At 41.4% G+C, this 14,756-nt stretch overlaps 1 protein-coding gene across 10 annotated transcripts; it reads right to left on the bottom strand.

The window, feature by feature from the left end:
* Positions 1-2,085: 2,085 nt before the first annotated feature.
* dnd1 (DND microRNA-mediated repression inhibitor 1) lies at positions 2,086-14,487 on the bottom strand. Of its 10 annotated transcripts, none has more exons than XM_074674203.1 (5): positions 14,291-14,487; positions 5,639-5,744; positions 4,924-5,249; positions 4,585-4,717; positions 2,086-2,585 (listed from the first exon to the last, which is right to left on the bottom strand). In XM_074674203.1, the coding sequence occupies exons 1-5, from the start codon at positions 14,312-14,314 to the stop codon at positions 2,281-2,283; spliced, it is 894 nt and encodes a 297-aa protein (XP_074530304.1). In that variant the 5' UTR covers positions 14,315-14,487; the 3' UTR covers positions 2,086-2,280. The 10 variants fall into 10 exon arrangements, with proteins under 10 accessions (XP_074530304.1, XP_074530306.1, XP_074530308.1 ...); XM_074674205.1 differs by having other exon boundaries at positions 5,639-5,796; positions 14,291-14,486; XM_074674207.1 differs by having other exon boundaries at positions 5,639-5,818; positions 14,291-14,486.
* Positions 14,488-14,756: the final 269 nt, after the last annotated feature.

The following is a 14,756-nucleotide window of genomic DNA, read 5'->3' on the forward strand; positions in this document are numbered from 1 at the left end:
ACTTGTTTTTAGTTACAGTTAGTTATTCCAGTGCAGGTTAGGCTTCAGATGGTCCAGAATGAACTGTATAATAATCCTAAACTCAGAGTTTTACTGGTGCACTCAGATTCAATAGGACTACATTTCCCAGATCATGTTCCACCTCTGTGACTGATGGGTGGTTACTGCTTCTTTTAAAAAAACAGCTGAAAATCAGGCTGAGACAGTCTGAGCGTCAGTGCCAAACAAAGACCGTGTTCAAGTTGTAAGTTGTTGAATAAGGGTGAAGCTAAGATCCTGCTCTCTTCCATTGATGGCCTTCCTGAGCATGTAGTTCAGGACTATGATGAAGAGGAATGGGGCTAGTGTGTCCGCTTGAATCACCCCTGCCAAAATGTCATACTCCCCACTCCACTACCCTGGCCCTTGTACCTGCAAATCATGGTCTCTATCACCTGGAGTAGGTTGGGAGGAGCACCGTAGGCTTTAAGGATCTTAACCACTGTGCCTCTGTGGTTCAAGTCAAAGCCTTTTTAAAGTCAATAAAGCACACAGCTACTTGAAAAAAGTAATCTGATTACTCCTTCAAAAAGTAACTTACTTTACTGACTACCTGATTTTAAAGGTAACTTAGATTACAAGTTACTTTATTAGTTACTTTCTGCTGCTGCCAACAACACCTGCAGCTGCATAATTTGGCAAAATTGTGAAATAGTGATTAAAATAAATAATCTGAGTCTACATGTTTTGTTTTGAAGTAATATTCAGACAGTGGTAGTTGTAAAACATGTACTTTACATGTAAAAACAAAAATACTCATTTTATATGTTTTGAATTTCAAAAAACAACTAAAAAAAGTTTTTACAGTACTGTTCTTGGTGCACGACAGCACTGTTCAGTTCAATTTTAGATTGAAATTATCTTCTTTTTAAATGTTTTGTTCTAGTCTAGTTTGATTTTAATCAGTTTCATTTTCTGTTGAAGCTGTAGTCTGTTAATCCCTATTTGTGAAACAATAATCAAAAATAAATGTTCCTGGAGTGTGGGCTTAAGTAATCCTTAGTACCCTGCTCAGGGCACCACAGTCTAGAAAGTCTGGGCACGCCCCTGCTTGTCACTGAGTGCCTCATTCTAGTCTATGTAATGTTGCTCTGCTCCTCAACGGATGATATATCAGCTCATGGAATAGAGGGAGTTACAGTGAAAGACAGGACTCACCTTTCCCCAGGTAAAAGTCAAACAACTTCTCAAGCATTATATCTGCGGTGCACTGATCTCTAAATGTTTCTTGATGTTTCAGTCAAAGATGAGCAAACTGCCAGCACAGAGTGAACAAGGAGCCATAATACTGTCATCTTTCGCTGACACAAACTCAAGACAGTGACTGTATTTCCAGCTAGAAAACGCACATCTGTTTACCTTTGTGTGCTGGCTTACATGTGAGTTGTACACATGCTGAAAACGTGATAAACACGCAACTCCCGTCACTCCTTGAAAAGCAAGGAAAAAGGATGTATATATATTTTTTCTACAACAAAAATGAAAAGAAAAGTAAGGCACAGTGATTTGGATAAGTAACTTTAATCTGACTGCTGGTTTGGAAATAGTAACGTGTTAGATTAGTGGTTATTGGAAAAAGTGGTCAAATCAGTGTCATACATTACTTAGTAGCGCAATATTGACATCACTGAGCTCAACCTAACTGTTGATAAATACATTACTTTGTGGCGTTGAATCTGTTCAAAAATTGACTTGAACAAAGAAAAGTCGAGTTATAAAGAAGATCTGATCTCCATTCCAGAACAAACACACACCTTGTTCAGTCATGTCTTCACCACAGTGTGTGTGAGACTACTGGACAAAAGGTGACGCTGCAGATCCTCCTCAGAGTCTCTTTAACCTCTTCCCTCCACTGTGAACAACCCTAACACCAAACTGCCACTCTTATTTTTCTGCTTCAGGGCTTAGTTAAGCCCAGAGCTGAAGCATCACTTAGTCCTCCATGACCACATCCTGTGATGAAGACTTTAACGGCCTGTAGAGACAAGCTGACCAAGGAGATTCCAGCTCCTCATACAATGAGACGTCACACACTTCACATGGTGTATCAAATCTCATTTACTTAAAATGAGGAACAGATATAAAAGCAACACACTGCATGCTTGGAACAAACCTTAGAAATGCAAACAACACAAAGGCCCACACAACGATAAAAACATGCTGAACAACCAACCACATGAAGAGAAAACTGTTCTTACACAACTATCAAGATCAAGAAGAAATCAAAACACACACACACAATCACACTGTGTGGCACCAACCACCTCCACCTGGAAGGGGGAGGAGCTGGGCAGGGAGGTGCTGCTGGGGGGTGATGGGTCCTCCCACAGCTCTGCAGAACGAAGGGGGGGCAGTCAGACGCTGTGCCAGATGAGGAGGCAAGGCAGCAGGCCAGGCAGAGTTCAGGCTGTGGGACAGGAGCTTCTGGGAGGACGGCATGTGACTCTTCAAGGACCTCAGTGGAGGCGGAGGAGCAAAGTCCACACCTGACTTCACTGCTGACTGCCACTTTATGGAGATGGACAGAGAAAACTGCCTTTTAAAGGCTAACACACACACACACACACACACACACACACACACACACACACACACACACACACACACACACACACACACACACACACACACACACACACACGGAAGAACAGAGTGTTTTAAAACACTGTAAACTTCTAATAAATGAGAGCAGTACATAGAAATACTATTATTTTCTGTGTCCATCAGCTGAGAGTTTTCAAACTGATGGTTCATACACACCACACACACACACCTCACACACACACACACACACACACACACACACACACACACACACACACACACACACACACACACACACACACACACACACACACACAGCCAGTTGCAGTAGGTCAGGGTTAAACCTAAAGCACAGAACAAATTTAAAGACAGGCCCAATGGTTGAGCCTGAGGGGAGGGGGAGTCTCTCAGAAGGGGGCACTTTTCACATCAATGACATTCCGTCTGTTGTATCACTGTGCAACACCAACCTCTATGCTGATGACACCAGGGCTTGGTGGTATGGGAAAAAATGATATCAAAGTATTTATTAAGATTTTGATGGTATCGCAGTATGACGTAATATTTCTCACTTTGAATTTTTATTAAATTTGAACTGCACATGCCTTCCACTCATAAACAGCAATAAACATGGCGAGCGGTAGCAGTGTGACTGAGAGAAGAGGAAGAAAAACATTTTTAGCTGGAGAAATGGAGATTAAGTTATAAGAATACACATGGACAAACAGCTGTTATCTGTGAGTCAATCAGGTAAACAAAGAGAAAATTTGGTGATCTTGAACAGAGTAAATGTGTGTGGTGTTTCGAGCACACAGTAGAAAACCTCAATAATAAAACCAGTAATATGAAAGCTGCTTTGCAGAGCAAAAAAGCAGCAATGCTCCAGTACCTCGATGAATTACTTTAAAAGCAGTTTATAAACTCCAACATTTCACCACACACATCTTGAAGGACCAAGACACATTAAAGCAAAGAGCAAATCAAACTGATGGCAGCAAGCCTCGCCGGTTTGAGACTCGGACTGTCTGCCTATTTCAACAGTTCACTGCCTTTATACAGCCAAACAGGCGCTGTAATCCTCAGGTTACCCCCTGTGATGGTGGGGTGTAAATCGGTTTAAGGGGACATATTACACAAAATCCACTTTTGTATGGTTTACTGACAGAAATATGTGTCACGGTGTCTACCAACCCCTTTTTTGCTAGCCCCTCTTCTGAAAATCTCTCCCCAAGCCAGCCATTTTAAATACAGCTCAAAACAACGTCATTTTGGGCTATACATCTCCAGAACAGAAACATGCCATCAGTTCGTTCATTTGTACTAAAGCTACCATGGTAAAGGAATGCTTGGGCTGCAGGTTACTTCCTGAAGAGGCGGGGTAGACCCAGGCTCATTTGCATCCTCCCTTCCAGAGGATGAAACAGCTGGCTGAGAAATGCAGTGGAATAGAGGGATTTTCAGCAGGCCTGAATTACTGATCGTACTTTTTTGGGGGGGTGAAACAACGTCACATACATGATTTGGAGACATCACATTTCTAAGTCAATTGACTTTTAATGTTTTTTTTTAAGTATTATTTTTCACCTTTAATCAATCAATTAATCAAATTTGATTTATAAAGCACTGTTCATACATTAAAAACATAGCACAAAGTGCTTTACATGATTAAAAGAGCGGTCCTTGCCCATTCCCAGGCCCCAACTCCACAAAAACACACACGCACGCACGCATGCACGCACGCACGCACACACACAAACACCACTAATCAATTCTTTTTCACCCTTAGTATAAAAACGGTCTGTTTTCCCTGCTATTGACTTGTCATGCATACGGGCCCTGTTGAACATGGCCTGGTAAACATGGCCTGGTGAGTACGGTATTGTGAACACCAGTTGGTGAACATGTCACCCCCCTCATATAGACTTGGCTCACAGGATCAATAAGTAGTGAACTGATTCTTCTGAAAGAGCAAACAGGTCTTCTCTATCACCCTGAGCTTACCTTCCACCAGAACCTTCTTGGCCATGGACGCAACATGATGAGAGGAGAAGGCCACTATAGCAGACACTCCATCTATCCCGGGGCCAGTCTTCAGAGACACTCTCTCCACACCATCCACCAGACCACCCAGCACCTGACATCAGAAGGTGGTCATCATAATGAGGCATACATTAATAAAGGTGAAGTTATCCAGGAATGAGTGAAGTTATTCAACCACATCTGGTGGAGAGGGGGCGCTGATTAATGTAAATAAAGAAGCGTTTCAAACACAGGAGCTATCATACAGTCAGAAAGAGACCCCCCTCCTCCAGCTGAAGGGAATAGACCAAGCAGTGGTACCCGTTGGAGGTCCTCCTGTTTGGTGGTGGCTGGCAGGTCACCTATGCACAGGTGCCTCTTCTCTGTGCTGTGGCGGACACTTATCCGGTGGTTAGACTCCAGCATGTAGCCATGTAGCAGGCGGATGGCATCTGCAGCCACGGCCGGGGATCCATATTTGGCATAAGCAAAGCCGCGGTTCTGTCCGCTAAAGTTCATCATGAGTCTGAACTCCCAGAGCGGCCCTATTGAGGAGAACAGCGGGATCAGCTGGTCCTCATACGCATTCCTTGGGATCTGGCTGATGAAGACCTCACAGTGGGCTCCTGGCAGGGGGCCGTCCCACACTGACAGCAGAAGAGAAGAAGAGGCGGAGCTTCAGTTAAAGGTGACTCAAACTTTTCTTATACCCAAATACAGGAGCTGTCTTTCTACAGGAGCCCAGAATGGACAAACTAGCAATGTTTCTGTTTTCAGAAACATTGTGGCTGTGTCTACGGATCAGCTTCATTTCACTGTTTCAGCAACAGACAGGTGATGTCACAGAGACTATGTCCATATTTATACAGTCTCTGGTGGACTCACTAAATGAATCACAATGAGGAAGAAGAGAAAGAAGAGGACTGTTGTTGTGTCTAACAAACTTTGGATTATAGAAGGCGCTTTTTAAAGTTTAACTTGAGAATTGGAGGATGATCCTTTTGATCCACCATTACACCTGAGCAGCCCCTCTCACCTGCAGGTGGTCCTCCATACTTCCTCTGACCGTTCACTTGGGTCAGCTTGGTGTTGGTTGAACTTAACCACATTTCCAGCTCCAAGACCTTCTGAATGTTCAGACCCTGGAGGGGGTCAAACAGCAGCTCAGAAACTGGAGGATCAGCCTTCACTCATCTTCAGACACACACACACACACCTGTTGGATGTCAGCTGTATCTGGCACAGATAGACCAAACTACACACAGATCAAATATGTTAACAAAAATCCCAAACCTTCTGTATGTCTTTGGCATTTCCTCTACAGGTGAGTTCTTTATAAACATGTCTCTAACTCCACCTTTCCTCTACATGCTCTTAGTAGTCAAAAGATGATGTCATGATAGGGTTTCCGCTACATGTAAATGACTGTGGCGCACTGCCACAGCAAAATAAAAGCCACCATGCCTTCAGAACTATGACTCTTTTTTCTCAGATATTTCAAATGTGAATAAAACTGTACTGGGCTTTTGTACACCCAACAAGAACTGCATTGACTAAAACTCACACTCATGATAGGATCATATTGTGGTCAAAACCATTAAAAGACAGAAGTCAGGCACGTTTTTAAAGTTTACAATTCTCCACTTTGTTCATCGCGTAAGGCAGAATTCCACCCCGATGCGCACACGTAAGACATGCAGTTACTGGAGAAAATGGATTCTGTGCGTACTTTGATCATTAATCAGTGTTTGCAGATTTGTATTATTGTCTAGCTCTATGCTTTATAGGCTGTAATGATGCAAGTCACATCATAAATATCCTGTGAGTCACAGAATGACTTTTGTTTTCTACGCTGCATCGCAGTGTTTCTATCCGTACATAAAGTCAGCTCGAGCAGAAGTTCCCCCTGTCACTCTGTGCGGTTTATATTTACTTTAAACTTCATCTGGATCAGTTGGTGGAGACTGTCATGATCGGCTCTGTGAATCCAGTGGCACATGTTGCACCAGCTGATCGTCAATCCTCCTCGCACTTGTACAGAAGTCACCTTCTGGACAGAAGGCGCAGTTTGTCTATCTTTCCTTTCATTCTTTAAAAAACAACAGAGGAGTTTTTCTCCAGCTAGTGTTGAACAAAGGTGAAAGCCTGTCAGCTTTCATACCACTGTCACAATGTGCCTCCGAGCAGGGGCGTGTCCAGACTTTCAGAATGGGCAGTGACATAAGTAGGGTGGCTGAGAGGCTCCCCCACAGTTTCAAAAACTCCTGGAGGGAAACCCTGCACGTTCAACTGTGTTCTAATGAGTCCTGCCTGATGGAGTTAAAATCTAACAGACTAAACTTTGATGATGCACATCAGAACCACTCTGTTACCTAAACAATAACCTGACCTGCCCCTAAATCCTCCTCACCTGCTGTTCACATACCATCCTTCTTACCTGCTCCTGTTGCAGAGATCTGGCCCACATGAGCAGTGAGTTGTGTGTCTAAATGTGAAACACCTGTGGGCTCGTTGAGGCTGATTGAAACACATTCAAAGAAGAGTCACCTGAGCGCAGGCTGCATGTTCCTGACACCTGACAGGGGGACTCTCAGGTCTGTGCAAGAAGAGACTGATTTCATTTATTTTAAAATGTCACCACTGAGTCCTGATCTCATTCTGATTTAAGGCTTATAACCTAGTTCTTCCATACAGTTTAACACACTTCCAATTCACAGACTGCACTGTCTCTTTAAGGTCGCTCAGGGTGACACTGTTCTGACAGTGGTGTAAAGGGATCACTAGGGCTGCAACTATTACTCGAGTAACTAGAGTACCTCGAGTACAAAAAATGATCGAGGCAAATTCTTTACCTCGAGGCTTCGTTTGATTAACATCACATGGTGATGAGAGCAATCAGGTGCGCGCCCGTTTGTGTAGCCTATGTATGTGTGCGTGAGAGAGAGATAGTGTGAGAAAAGGAGAGAGAGAAAGAGAGATGAGGTGTGTGTGTCACCGGACTGTTGTGATTGATAGATAGAGAGGGAAAGAGAGAGAGGTGTGTGTGTGTGTGTGTATGTGTACGTGTGTCACCCGGACTGTCTTAATTGACTGACATATACCAGCGATGCCGGACTTGAACAATGGCGGAAGGTGGATGAAAAAGACCGAAAACGTCTGGTGTGTGGGACCACTTCACACTTCGAAGTGCCGAAAATATAATTCAGTGTGTATACTGCAAAGCTGGACTTGCATACCATCACACCACGTCAACGATACTGCAGCACCTTAAACGCAAACACCCTCACTACACCACTTCAAGTGGAGGAGCTTCTACCGGGTAACTTACCTAAAATTGCTAACCCTAGCGCCTGCACATTATACAGTCCTGCGCTGGGTCGGGTACCCGCATAAACAGCTGATTTGTGGGTGGTTTTTAAAAACTTTTATTTTTCGGGGTTCGGATCTGGGTGGAAAAAATAACTTGCGGGTTTTAGTTTAGTTGACACATCAAAATTAATATAAAATAACAATAAATACAATAAAATGAAACATAAGATGTAAGCTGAATGTAGGGCTGTGACCATATAGCCACGCTATCCAGTCCTTATAATACATCCATGGTTGTGACATGATCACAGCTCGTACCCTGAGCGTCGCTTAAGTCTGGACAGAAAGTAAGTCTACTATTACACACATAAAGGTCCTTTTAAGAGATTAAAAGTTTAAAAGCATTAAATGTAAAAAACAAGTGATTTTACAGTTGTATGTGAGAAGATCACAGAGGGTTGATGATGGAGCTGAAGTCAGGCTTTTATTGGAAGAGTTGCTTCATTCAGGTGCGTTGTTTACTCACTGGCATCTGAACTACAGCGATATACCATTCAATTTTCAGACAATATGACCCAAAATGAATACTTTAAATAATGTTAAGGGTCGGGCTGCGGGTCGTGTTTCAACGGGTCGGGTCAGGTTGCGGTACTAATCAGGCTGATGCGCGAGTTTGCGGTGCGGGTTTGTACGTCCCCAGGTCGGGGGGGGGCGGGTCGGATCTTGAAAATAGGACCCGAGCAGTACTCTGTTATATAGTACGAAGCATGACAAGTTTTACTCACTCACGTAAATACAGCTGTAACCACTTCTCACAGTTTATGTGTTAAACTCAAGACCAGGGGCCATGAGGGACAATTATATCTGGCCCACGCGATAGTTTTATATTGTTTTTTTGTTTTGTTTTTGTTTGTTTTTACTAATGGTCTAGCCCTATGAAGTGCTGATAACACACAAAATACAGATCCCATAATGCAGTGGAACAGCTGCCTTTCTGAACAATAGACAAATGGAAAACAAAAGCACAATTTTATATAATATTTTCAGGGCTTTTTTGGTTTTGTTTTTTTCATGTTCATATTTTCAACTTTTTATTTTGACAGGACACATTTTTAGGGAGAGCAAAGGCTTTTTAAGTTATCCATAGTTATTCATATTTTTCTTTTTTTCTATAATGATAGTATTTGTGTCCATTTATTCATATTTATTAACAAAACATTTTAGATTTAATGTGTTCAATCAACTTTTCTTTTTCTGCCCTTGACCTAAAGTGTGTGTTTTGAGTTTTGGACCCATGTGCAATTGAGTTGATTTTTTCTTTTTCTACAGGGACTTTAGAGTTAATCTCTCTCTCTTTCTAGCCTTCCTTAAACATGTTTGAAAAATTCATACTAATACACTACATTCTTATGCCTCATGTTTTAGGCTGCTTTGGATTGCAGAATTATATTACTGTTTTGTAAAGCAGTATTGAATTGGCTTTGATTTTAGGCCAGAACTGGTTAAAACTTTGAAAGTTGTTGATTAAAAAAACCTTTTCTGAGGAAAAAACGGTATTCGGTTGCTCATTTTAAAAGCCTTAACATGTTGCATTCTATATAGTTGATTAATTTGTTTAAAAAACAAAATAGTATAACTCGTTAGAGTACTCGAGTACTCGAAGAAATAATCCACAGAGTACTCGATTCCAAAAATACTCGATAGTTGCAGCTCTAGGGATCACATTAGTTGCTTAGTCCACATGCTTTTATCAGGGTTGCCAACCGTCCCTTATTAGCCGGGACATCCTGTATTTGAGCCAAAAGAGGCATGTCCCGTATGGGACGTTGATTGTCCTGGCCGCATAGGTAAAGGCAAGATGCATATATTTTTTCTCTGTGTGCCATGCATTGTGTGTCTGCCTGGCTGCCTGCATGGCCAGCTGTACACTGTGGGCACTCAGACTGCTCAGTTGACAGGTAGGCAGCCACAGATTCAGCCTATGGCTGCAGCGCTTACATACGTGTGACTCAGTCCCAGTACATTCACATGTAGTATGTAGTAGGCATTTTGGAAAACAGCCTGGGTGCACAAAAAAGCGAAAGTGAAAGTCAACAAATTGCGTTTGTTTCTCGTTGTGGAGAACTGGGAGAGAATCAGGGATCATACGGACAGCGTAGCAACCCCAAATAAGCAACTAGACTCTAGAAAACAAACCCCAGGATCCCACAACCCGCGACTGATAAGACGTGTAAGCGACTTTTTTCCTCCTCTCTTAATACCAAAACATGCATGCACAGGAGAAGGGTCTGTCTGCGGCTTGCAAGACGGAGGCGTGTCGTGTAGTGGGCGTGTCGTGTAGTGACGTAATGACTACACGACACGCCCACTACATAAAACGGAAATCACAGAAAACCATGCGAGACACTGTCAAAGTTTATAAAAAGGAAGACGACGAAAAATAAGAATGAGCCATAGTGAGATTATCATTATTATTATGTAAAAAATTAAAATGATGTATTTCTGTGTGTACTGCAACATTTAATAACTTTAATCTTCTTTTTGACAGCGAATTGAAAATGATGGAAAAAACCCTGGTGCAGCACCTGTTGGAGGAGGCAGCATTTAAACTAAAAAGTTTCCAGCTGAAAATAGAAAGAGCCCTCTCTTCTGAGGCTTTTCTCAGCCATTTATTATATAAAATAAAGATTGGAAAGCTTTGAAACCTGTTGCATTTTTATTATTTGCATAGCAACATTCAAGTTCTACATTTCACAGAGCCATTGCACAAATAAATGGGAACAAACGTTACAAGCTTCACTAAAAACATTGAGAGCTGCATCCCTCCGTCCAGAAATTGCCTGGACGCATTTGTCTTTTCCAGCTTCCTCCCACGGTTCCACACAAAAATAAACTCATAATCTCACTATAATCAACACATATTACAATCATAAATAGGCTACTTAATATCACAAAGACATATTATATAGCCTATCAAGGGACTGTGACGGGCCAGGAACAGTTCAAGCTCCATATTATGAATCCATTCTCATAAATATCTTATCTAGAGATAACGATTTTACACACACACACACACACACACACACACATATAAATCATACATATATAAATATATATATATATATATATATATATATATATATATATATATATATATATATATATATAAATATATATGTATATATATATATATATATATATATATATATATATATATATATATATATATGTATATGTATATATATATATATATATATATATATATATATATATATATATATATATGTATATATATATATATATATATATATATATATATATATATATATATATATATATATATATATATATATGTGTTGTATCTTTAATTATTATTATTATTATTATTATTATTTTGTGGCAGAGTCAAAGAATATTAACATTTCAAAGCTTTTAAATCAATTCATTATAAGGCAACAAGCAAAACGGTATTTAGTGTAGAAACAGAGCAGAACGTTCAAACATTAAATGCTACACAAGCTCATATCTCTTTAAGAACAGCATAGTGGGCGTGTCACGAAGTGACATCACTACGCGACACGCCCACTTCACTATACCACCAGGGTTTTTCCATCATTTTCAATTCACTGTCCAAAAAGAAGATTAAAGTTATTAAATGTTGCAGTATACACAAAAAGACATCATTTCATTTTTTTCACATAAAATTAATGATAATCTTACTTTGGCTCATCCTTATTTTTCGTCGTCTTCCTTTTTATAAACTTTTAACAGTGTTTTGCGTGGTTTTCCGTGATTTCCGCCTTAAATAGTGGGCGTGTCTTGTAGTCATTACGTCACTACACGACACGCCCACTACACGACACGCCTCCGTCTTGCAAGCCGCAGACAGATACACTTGATGCACAGGAGAATTATTCTGGGTGGGAGGGGGAGCATGGTGCTTGCTGTTGGAGGAGCACCGGCTGAACAACAGAGAGAAACAAGCGAATCACCGAAGAGATTTACATTTTGATGTCTGAAAACATTTAGGTAACTGTTCGTACTTGATGATCGTGTTAAAGTCATTTTGTACATCTTGTGCAAAAACCCGCGATACATGGAGTATATGCGATATATCCCCTAGCCCTACCTGGAAGTGTAGTTAACTTTATTTTCCATATAGGGCCAGATCACAGCAGAAGTAATTAAGACTTAACTTTCTTGTAATTCAGGTGTAAAACTTGTTTTATTATTATTTTTAGTTTTTTTTAACAGACTAAATAGCTGTATCTTGTTAATTTAATTTACATGACGGCATGTCATTTGTACAATGTTGTGTTCACATTTCTCCCTGCACTGTTGTGTGCATGGCGAAGTTCCGCACCAAACTATACACGGGCACACAAACAGGCGCACACATTTGCACACACAGATAAGCAAATTCTGAATAGTGAATGCAGAGCTGAAAAAACACCGCAAGAAATGTTTTCCAGCACCTTCTCCGTAAAGACTGCAACACACGCTCTCCTGAGCTAAACAAACAAAAAGTAAATAAAGTAACAGATTGCATAAATGAAGTGGCACAAAGTAAGTGAAGTGACACACGGAGAGTAAATAAAGTGACACACACAGTAAAAAAAAGTGACATAGAGAGTAAATAAATTGACACAAAGTTAATAAAGTGACACAGAGAGTAAATAAAGTGACTGAGTATTCAAAGTGATAGAGTAAGTAAAGTTACAGAGTACATAAAGTGAGTTAGAGTTTACAGAGTAGATAAGTGACACACAGTAAATAAAGTGACAGAGAGTAAATAAAGTGACACAGGGAGTAAATCCTTCAAATCAGGTAAAAAATGTGAGCGTTATTTTTTTTACTCTGAGCTCAGTTTTATTCCAGATATTAAACATATCACAAAAACAAGATTTTATCATTTAAAGAACAGAACCAAAGTCCGGCCTTTACTCTCCTGTGCTAACACAGAGATGCTACAGCACGCTTTTATTTCTAGTTATATTGACTTATTGTAACGCCCTGCTTTTTGGTCTTCCGCAAAGAAATATCTTAAGCTTACAACTTTTTTACAGAACTCAGAGGCTCATGTTCTGACAAAGACCAGGAGGCGGGCACATATAACGCTGGTTTATAAATCACTGCATTGGCTCCCTGTGTGTTTTAGGATTGATTGATTTAAGGTCCTTATAATGGTTTTTAAATGTCTTAGGGGTCTTGGGCCTTCTTATCTTTCTGAATTGCTTTTACCATATGAACCCTCATGGACCCTGAGATCTTCTGGCACTGGCCTTTTAATTATCCCCAATGCCAGAGCACAAGCTTTTGGTGAGGCATCTTTCCAGCATTATGGCCCTCATCTGTGGAATAGCCTGCCAGCAGACCTGAGGGCTGCACAGAACGTTCATATTACTAAAAGCAGGCTCAAGACCCACTTATTTTACTTGGCTTTTTACTAACATCTTCTTTAGGTTATTTTGCATTTCTAATGTTTATACTCATTATAATACTCATTTTATTTATTGCATTATTCAATTCACATTTTAGCACTTATCTATTTATTTTCACAAGCTATAAAGTTTTATGGCTTTATATCCCCTGTAGTTTTATGGTTTTGTTCTGTGTTTTTATTCCAAATCTTCAGTGTTTCCTCAGTGTAGGGCCCAGACACACAGAGAGTAAATAAAGTGACAGAGTAAATAAAGTGTGCCTGGAGTTAAGAGTCGTTAAGCAGCGATAAAGGGGACCGTTTGGAAACATCAAAGACTTTCCTCTTAGTGCTCCTCCTTCTGCTCCTAACTCTCCCACTAACGCCCCCTTTTCTCCTCCGGACGCTCCTATCACTCCCCCGAACGCTCCCACCTCTCCCCCTAACGGTCCTTCTAACTTTCCCAACTCCCTTCCTATCTCACCCGCAAGAGCCTCTTTTTCTCCTCCTAACACTCCTCTCTTAGTTCTCCTCCTACTGCTCCTAAATCTTCTCCTAACTCTCCCTTTTCTCCTCCTAATGCCCCTATCTCTACTCGTATCGCTCCCAACTCCTCCTCCAAACACTCTTCTCATAATGCTCCTATCTCTCCTCCTACCACTCTTCTCCAAACAACTAATGATGAACTAGCGGCCTTCTGTGTTTAACCAACCTGAAGAGAATAACCAAAAACAGTTACAGGTCAAAGAGGAAACAATGTTTACAGTCACCGAACGTCTCGTGGACTCTGACTTTGTAGCCAAGAAGGCGCGTGTTCGTCGGAGGTATACCCGAAGCACGTGCATAGTCATCTCATACAAATCAAAGCTTGTTCTCGCGCCGCTGCTCCCAGTCTCAGACTAATGTCAGACGGTTCGGTTGAATGCAAATTATCTAACACCGACAGGTGTGTTGACTTACCTGACCCTGCTCGTTTTTGATCATCCTCTCTGTCGACTGACGCTCGATCCGCGCCTAACGCCGCCTCTCTGTCTGTGTCCCCCTAAAGACACACCTGAAGCTCACGATTGGCCGCAGGAAAACTTGACTCCGAGTCGACGTCATTGCCCGCTCGTGCTGTGAGTTTCCATTCTGTGGCGCCAGGGCGTTCACCCTCCAATGCTGCTCCTCACTCCTCCGGAAGCTCCTTCCTAACGCTCCTATCTCCCCTCCTTACTCCCTACGCTCCCATCTCCCCTCCTAACACTACCCCTAACGTCCCCATCTCTCCTTCTAACACTCCTTATCTCTCCTCCTAACGCTCCTCCTAACTCTCCTCCTAACACTCCTACCTTTCCAAATAACACTCCTCCCAACACTTTCCTCCTTACTTTCTTATCTCTCCTCCTAACGCTCCCATCTCCCCCCCTTACTCCCTACGCTCCCA

Source organism: Halichoeres trimaculatus, unplaced genomic scaffold, assembly GCF_033239565.1.
Source record: "Halichoeres trimaculatus isolate MK-OKI-2021-1 unplaced genomic scaffold, fHalTri1.1 fHalTri1_scaffold_7, whole genome shotgun sequence".
NCBI classification, from domain to species: domain Eukaryota; kingdom Metazoa; phylum Chordata; class Actinopteri; order Labriformes; family Labridae; genus Halichoeres; species Halichoeres trimaculatus.